Here is a 7,629-nt window from a genome sequence, read left to right as displayed (position 1 = left end):
GGCGAGAAACAGAAACGAAAGTATCAATCTCATTACAGTGGTACTGATTAATATCAATACAAGCTTTAAATATCAAGCGATATTGTTGATATTTGGATTGATCTGCCCACCACTGCAATCCACAGAAATTAACGTCACAATCACACTCCCGCAATCGGTTGGATATGACAGTCATTGCTCTAAAGTGGGAGTTATTGTGGTGCAATTTAACCAGGACAGTTTTTTTAAACTATAGTTTTAAATGAAACAGTTTAATTATTAAATAGAAACATGTTAACAAGCCACAAAAATGTATACTCACACTCCCGCCATAGGTTCATGCTGAGCAGATTTGTCTCTGTGATTCAATTGGGTTGAATTTGACAGATATGGGCGGGGCTATTTGCGGATTTGTTCCCGGTGAAGAGGCGCCAGTATTGACTGCTCTGACTCACTCTAGCGTCGAAGCGGTCAGCGGACTGAGCGCTCGCCCAACTTTCGCTCTTATTCACCCGATCTTTAACTTTAGGAGCTGCTGTCACAAAACCTTGTGGCTCTTTGCTCCACTTCCCAACTGCTTTCAGCGCGTGTTTGTGAAAGTCAGCGGCTCTCTCAGCCTGAGCGGAGAAACATCTGGAGAAGCCGGACTGGAAGGTGAGTTGTAACTTTCTCACCCGTGTGTGTATCTCAGATGATATAGGCTAATTTACACCACTGAGACCTGCTCAAAAACTGACCTAGATTAAATAGTGTGTGAAGCTGGATTTAAGAAATACCTGTGTAAGGGCAGGCGGGGCTACCTCAGGCGCAGACTGAGGAATAGAGTTAAACAGTTCTTTATTAAACAACACCGGAAGGTTCTATATGCAGATAGGGGGGGGGGGGGGGGAGGGTCCGCGTTCCAGGGGTCTAAACTCGCTCAGCTCCTCTCACTCCCCACGAGGAATTGCTTCCTCACACGCAAACTCCACGCCAAACTCCCAACACTCACGCTCAGGTGGTCCAAGGCTCAGGATTCAGAACGGGTCCGGGAAATCTGTTACATGGGGGATTAACTGCAGGTACGTTGGCCAAAGGCGAGAGCCCAACATGAGCTCCGCACAGGCAGAGTGATGAGAGAGAGAGAGAGAAAAACGCACGCACGCACACACACACAGAGGCAGAGACACAGAGAGAGAGGCAGAGAGAAAGCGCGATCGCAGGGACCATGACAACGTGCTAAAATCTGGTAATTTTCATTTCATTTCAATTCAATCTTTATTGACCGACTTTATGTCCATAGAAACAAGACAAAACAAAACATATAAACCTTAATGAAAATATGTATATAAATGATCAAACATTGTAAAAATATAAAACCATAATATACATAAAATACACAATTACTTAAAAGAAATAAATAAATACACAAAAACTTCAACTAGTGCTTCCTCAGACTGGATGAGTAACGGGAATCACTCACTGTCGGATCTGTGAGTGCTAAAATGATACTGTTACTGGAGCCATTGAAACTTCATCCATCTGCAGAGAAAAAGCAGCTGCACACACCTCTAAATGTGAACATTACATTTCTTAAAGGTGCTTTAAAAGTCCAAACACCCACAGCTGCAAACATCTAACTGGGCTGCCCCCTATCCTAAAAAAGATCCTTATTGCATCATTATATGCAACATGCAGCTTCTTCATGCTGCATTGTTTGTAGGATGACCACAAGGGGGCAGTATATAGTGCTGTGCCATACGCTTTAAACAAAGCCACTTTAACTGGGCATCAACAAAAGCTGAAGCGGAAATCCAGTTCATTGAGTTTCAGATACATGTCACTGAGGTATGCCACAAGGTTTCATAAGAAAGTTGTAACAGTTAAATTTGAAACTTCATCCATCTGCAGAGAAACGCGGCTGTCACGCACCTTATCATTAAGGTGCTCCTCTTTGACATAGAAATTTGCCTGCTGATTGTATTATTGGACAGAGGAATAGCTCATAGTTTGCTGGCTGCTGTGTCATCAATCATAGTGAAAACCATAGCCACAGCACAGGGAGTATTAATTCCTGGGCAGTTGTGCGGCTTTTGAGACTGTGCCACTCAGTAGACAACTTTATAGGAGATTAGATGAGCATCTGCCGGCACAAATGCAGCTTTAGTAAAGAGACACTGTTCTTTGCTGAACCAAACCATTGAGACTCTGAAGAACAAAGTGCTTCCTGCAGCCTTTCTTTTGCATGCATCAGGCACACGCACGAAGGAAATGTGTTTCATACAGTTATTAGACCAGTCTTATCTTAACATGGCCCAGCTTCGTTCTGGTTGTAATTTTGGAATCTAAGATATTTAATGTACCATAATAATTCATAACAATTTATACCTGTTGAGCATTTATTTTGCTTTTCATGTTTTTTGGCTAAATTACCCCCTTACAGACATGCTGCTATATCTAGTTTGTTACAAAATTAAATCAAATCCAACACAAAAATGAGTATGATGGGCCATGTTTTGGTTTCCTAGAGCAGGAAATGTTCCTGTTAGACCTTTATAGGAAAAGAAAAAAATGTACTTCTTCTGGTGTAAGTCCTTCTAAGCAACCTTAGCTGCTGGGCAGGGCTCTATGCTGATTAGTTCAGAGGCTCAAGAGTAAGTACAAGCAGCACACACGTTTGACTTTTGGTGGGCGATTTGTTGCTACTTGTATAGTGTATTTTCCAAAAGCAACTAAGCCTCAGTTTGGAGAAACTTGGAGAAACCCACAAGACATCCATGGTTAGTTGTATTTTGACATTTTCCAAGTATTTGCTCATAATGTGTGCCAACAGGCATTTTCAGCATTTTTCATTTCTGGAAATTTTTAGATATTAATTATTTATTTTTATCAGGATATCAACATCTGAAGTCTTTCATCACTCCCTGACGACTACAGTAGAAAACAGAGGTGTGTATACTTTCAATGTGAGTCTTCTGGACAACAAAACTGTTTGAAACACCGTAGTTTTTTCTGCCTTAAGAACAAGCACTTGACATACTCTGCTTTTATGTTCGTGATTGCAGGAGAAAATGCCTCCCAAACGATCAAAGAACATGGGGGATATTAGGGACTTTCTTTCCAAGCAAACGGTAAGTAAAAACTAATAATACTGCAATGTTATTGCTTCCCCATTTATACTGTGTATCTATCAGCCAAATTAATTTATCTGTGCTTTTCTCTTTCTTTTTTTTTTAACAGAACAGTCCCAGTGGCAGCAGCAGCAGAGCAAGCGTGCAGCCAGAAGGACCTAAACCCCCTCAGGTGAGGTCTTATGGCAGTGTGAAAATAGCTGATTGAACAATAAATATGCTTGTAAGTTTTTGAGATGTTTAATATTTTATGTAATCATGAAATATAAACCTTTACCTTTCTGACACTGTCAATGAAAACTGAAAATGTGTGAGCTTTATAGAGAGTTGAAGTATGATTGATGAGATATGCACATACCAGTGATTTGGTCTGAGGGCCACTTCATGCTTTACATCTCTGCAAGGGTCTGCTTCATATTATCCAAGGCTGTGTGCAACCCACAAATTGTGACAAAGGAAGGTCATACAAGGAGATTCACCATTTTTCACACTTTTGTAATCAGAATGCTGCGTTTTAATACCAAATATTCAAAAAACATAACATAAAGGTATTTTTAAATAATCTGCATACACATTACAAACTAAATAAACAAAGCAAAACAAAAGACATTATTAGGTTAACCTTAAAAAAACAGGACTTCAGCCAATATTATTACAAACACTGGAGTTTCACAAGGTTGCATCCTCTACACCCTGTGTACCCATGACTGTGTCGCCTCCAACAAAGAGAACATCATTCTGAAGTTCGCGGACGACACTGCAGTGATCGGCTGCATCACTGGAGGGGACGGAGCGGCTTGTAGGAGAGAGGTGGCCGGTCTGGCGTCATGGTGTGAGGACAACAACCTCACCCTCAACACTGACAAGACAAAGGAGATGATAGTGGACACGAGGAAGAAGAGGAGGCGTCACCAGCCGCTGATTATCCGGAGCCTTGAAGTGGAGAGGGTGAGCAGCTTTAGGTACCTGGGCGTCTACATCTCTGAGGACCTCACCTGGACACTGAACACCACACAGCTGATCAAGAAGGCTCAGCAGCGGCTGTATTTCCTGAGGAGGCTGAGGAAATTTGGTATGTCGGCCAAGATCCTCTGCAGCTTCTACAGCTGCACTGTGGAGAGCACACTGACCAGCTGCATCACTGCATGGTACGGCAGCACCACTGCTATGGACAGCAAACGCCTGCAGAGAGTGATAACATCTGCGGAGAAGATCACCAGGAGTCCGCTGCCCTCTCTGCAGAGCATCTACAATCACAGAGTCCAGAGGAGAGCTGCCTCCATCCTCAAAGACCCCACACACCCCCAACATAGACTGTTCACACTTCTGCCCTTAGGACAAAGGTTTAGAAGTGTGAAATCCAGAACATCCAGACTCAACAACTCCTTCTTCCCCACTGTCATTGAACAACTGACCTATTTTTGAACAGTAATAATAATTTTTTGCACATCAGGTCATCCTGCATATTAAGCCAGCATATTAAGCTACAGCTCTTTTGCACACATCTCTGTTTCACACTTCAATATTTTGTCTCCTTTTCTGTCTTCATTTATTTATTTGTACTATTTGTATTTTTTCTGTTCTATTTCTATTGTATATATTAACCGGCATCTGAGGGTGGACAGCAAAGAAAGAATTTCATTGCACAGAGAAATGCTTTATTTTCTTTGGACACATGACAATAAACACTTAGAATCTTGGATATTGAATAATTTGATAGGTATTTAATATATTTTAATATCTGTTATTTCTGCAGGGATTTACGCCAACTCGACCAAAGGAGGAAAATGACAGTGATTTTACTGTAAGTATACCGTGTTACATTACATGACCAAAATACTGCTCTGCTTTTTTAGCACCACTCTGTTTCTAACCATCTCTCTCTAATTTCCTCTAGGTTCAACATTCCCACGAATTTACAGTGAAATTCAATCAAGCTAGTTATGAATATACTGTTCAGTGTAATCAGCTTTGCACAGTGCTGGAAGCCATAAAATCAAATGAGAAATGCAATGAGAAGATTAAGTGTGCAGATGAGAACATTATCATTCAGCTAGGTAAAGAGGATAAGAAGTCAATCGTTGCAACACATTTCCCTTGTTCTTGTATTGATGATGGTGAGAGTCTGATCATATCATGTAGAGCAGAAAAAGTTGAAGGTAAAATCCAACATTCCAAAATAGTGCATCCAAAAGAACACTATTCTGTCTTCTATATAGACACAGTTGGTGGGCTACACACTAAAACAAAGGAACTTTTTAAAAATAATGATGTAAAACAGTTCAAGAACCTCTGTGTTTATGGAGAAAAGGGAATAAGTGTGGCTGAGGCTCTGAAGAGAGACGGTCGCTTCATTGATGATCTTGGCTACTTTGAGCTGTCCAACAATCAGGACCCCAAACGCCTCACTGTATGCACACAAAAGGTAGAAAAACTACACCAGAAACAATTCAAGATACGCCTTCCAAAAGATAAAAAAGAACACAATGGAAAGCCGCAAGAAAGCCCATCAAATAATTCTCAAAGTAAGTGTGAAAGAAGATCAGGGTCAGAGATCGTCTATTTAGCACAACAGGAGGGAATCCGTGTAAAAACCGCAGTGAAAGAAACCAGCGGTGATGTTGATACAAACAAGATTTATGAACTACTGCGTGAGCAGTTTCCAGATCTGAAACGATGGATGGAGAGTAGATTCCCTGGTGATTTGTATCAGGAAGCACTGAATCTCAGGAAGGAGAACTTTGGAAAGATCCAGCACTCCTTCAGTGAAGTTCACAGAGTCAGAAAGCTGCTAGAACTGGGAAAGTCAGTTTGCAAAGTCGTTGTTAAGGATGTTTCTATGGGAACAGGCTTTGTGCTGTTTGATACTTTCATCCTGACTAACGCACATTTGTTTAAAGGTTACGTTGAAGGAAAGGAGCTGCAGCAGGATGTAGAAGTGTATGCTATTTTTGACTACGAGAAGTCTGAGCCAGAAACAAATTTGTACTACTTTAGAGCAGAGAATACATTCACTGACTTTGATGCTGATCTAGATTATGCAGTTCTGGAGCTCAACCCCGAAGGCTCAAAACCAAACCAGCAAACAAGAGCACAGAACATAAAGGTACCACCAGGGCTGCTCAGTGAGTTTGGACCACTGCCTGCCAATGGTGAAGCCTGCATCATTGGACACCCAGCAGGGGGGGTGAAAAAAATGGATCCTACATGTATCATTGAGACAGATAAGAGAGGGCAGGCTGTTGATGAACATTTGTATCAGTACAAAAACCTGGTCATCATCAAAACAATCAGTGATTGGCTCAAAAAGCATGGTATTGATGAAATATTGATAGGTGGAAGTAAAGCAGGAAAAGTAGCGACCTACCACACTTTCATGTATCACGGTGCCTCTGGTTCTCCAGTGTTTGATGGACTTGGCAGAGTTTTTGGTTTGCACACTGCAGGTTATATCTGTGAGTCAGTCAACAGTGATGAGAGCGTCATTGAATATGCCATTCCTCTTCTTACTATATTTGAAAACTTTGTGGGAAACCTGAAGGAAAGTGAAAATGAGGAGCTGTTGAAGAAAGCTGAGAAGGCAGCAAAAAGAAACCCACACCTGAAAGAGATACTCAGTGCTGAGGAGCCAATGGAAGTCAGTTAGGTATACAGATTAGGGCAAGTGGCAAACTATTTCTGATTGCAGAGATTACCGTTTATCTAATGCATTATTCTTCAAAGAATTGAACACATAAGATGTAACCTGAACCTGTGCCTCTGGGGACCTGTGGTATAAGGCACAGGAGGATTTGGAGCTTAGTGAAGTTACTGTAGCCCTATACTGAGATAGATTACAGTCAAAGCTTACACTGCAGACATAACCTCATGCAGAGTAAAATAATTTATATAATAAGAAAATTTCTGATTTTGCAACTGAAAAACACAGATACTTTGTATTTACCCTTTAAGGCACATTACAATGGGTGGAAATTAATGTTATAGATGTGATGTTTTAAAAACAAGCCTGTAGGTGGCCTTAGTTTAATGTTTAGATTTTAGTAGAAGTTTCTACTTAGTGGGTGTGTAGCTTTCTGTGTAGATGTATCACCCAGGGTTTTTATTATGTTTGTTTTTTTTGTTTTAGAACTACTGGTGGAAGGAAAACCATCCTTTGAAAATCATGTTTTTTTACACCTTGTGTTTTAACATTGTTGTGTATGTTTAGTACAATGTAATACAAACCACATGCTGTTAACCTGTTTGTGACATGTTTAGTGTTGTCATTATGAACTGTAATGTTTCTTTGTTTTTAACTTTCCTTCCTGTTGAAAAAGGGAATTTGTTTATTTCAGGACAAGATTCTTTACACTCTATTCTTGAAAACCCACACAGGAAAAGATTTTCTGTCAGACACATTTTATGAGGTTTGGTGTACATGTCTTTGTGGCAAAACTTCCCAAAGATAAAACCTGTCATAGTGAGTAACACCAATCCTTTTTTCCTGTTATTATTTCAGTTCTGAATAAAATTTAAAAAATAAATGCTAAACTCACCTTCA

The 7,629-nt window shown here is 40.5% G+C and overlaps 1 protein-coding gene across 2 annotated transcripts; it reads left to right on the top strand.

Moving 5' to 3' along the window:
• Positions 1-413: 413 nt before the first annotated feature.
• LOC100694815 (protein FAM111A) lies at positions 414-7,629 on the top strand. Of its 2 annotated transcripts, none has more exons than XM_005460168.4 (6): positions 414-633; positions 2,852-2,907; positions 3,024-3,089; positions 3,199-3,261; positions 4,846-4,893; positions 4,987-7,629. In XM_005460168.4, exons 3-6 carry the CDS (start codon positions 3,030-3,032, stop codon positions 6,733-6,735), a joined length of 1,920 nt encoding a protein of 639 aa, XP_005460225.1. In that variant the 5' UTR covers positions 414-633; positions 2,852-2,907; positions 3,024-3,029; the 3' UTR covers positions 6,736-7,629. The 2 variants fall into 2 exon arrangements, with proteins under 2 accessions (XP_005460225.1, XP_025761928.1); XM_025906143.1 differs by having other exon boundaries at positions 2,852-2,924.

The sequence above is a fragment of the Oreochromis niloticus genome, linkage group LG3 (genome assembly GCF_001858045.2).
Source record: "Oreochromis niloticus isolate F11D_XX linkage group LG3, O_niloticus_UMD_NMBU, whole genome shotgun sequence".
NCBI classification, from domain to species: domain Eukaryota; kingdom Metazoa; phylum Chordata; class Actinopteri; order Cichliformes; family Cichlidae; genus Oreochromis; species Oreochromis niloticus.
Note: the sequence above shows the minus strand (reverse complement) of the source record. Positions and strands in the feature narration are given on the sequence as shown.

What these genes read in the sequence shown, in the direction of transcription:
- LOC100694815 (XM_005460168.4), top strand. Translation starts at nt 3,030, where the DNA reads ATGCCTCCCAAACGATCAAAGAACATGGGGGATATTAGGGACTTTCTT. An exon ending in AAGGACCTAAACCCCCTCAG is followed by an intron (nt 3,262 to 4,845) that starts GTGAGGTCTTAT and finishes TTATTTCTGCAG; the next exon opens with GGATTTACGCCAACTCGACC. An exon ending in AAAATGACAGTGATTTTACT is followed by an intron (nt 4,894 to 4,986) that starts GTAAGTATACCG and finishes AATTTCCTCTAG; the next exon opens with GTTCAACATTCCCACGAATT.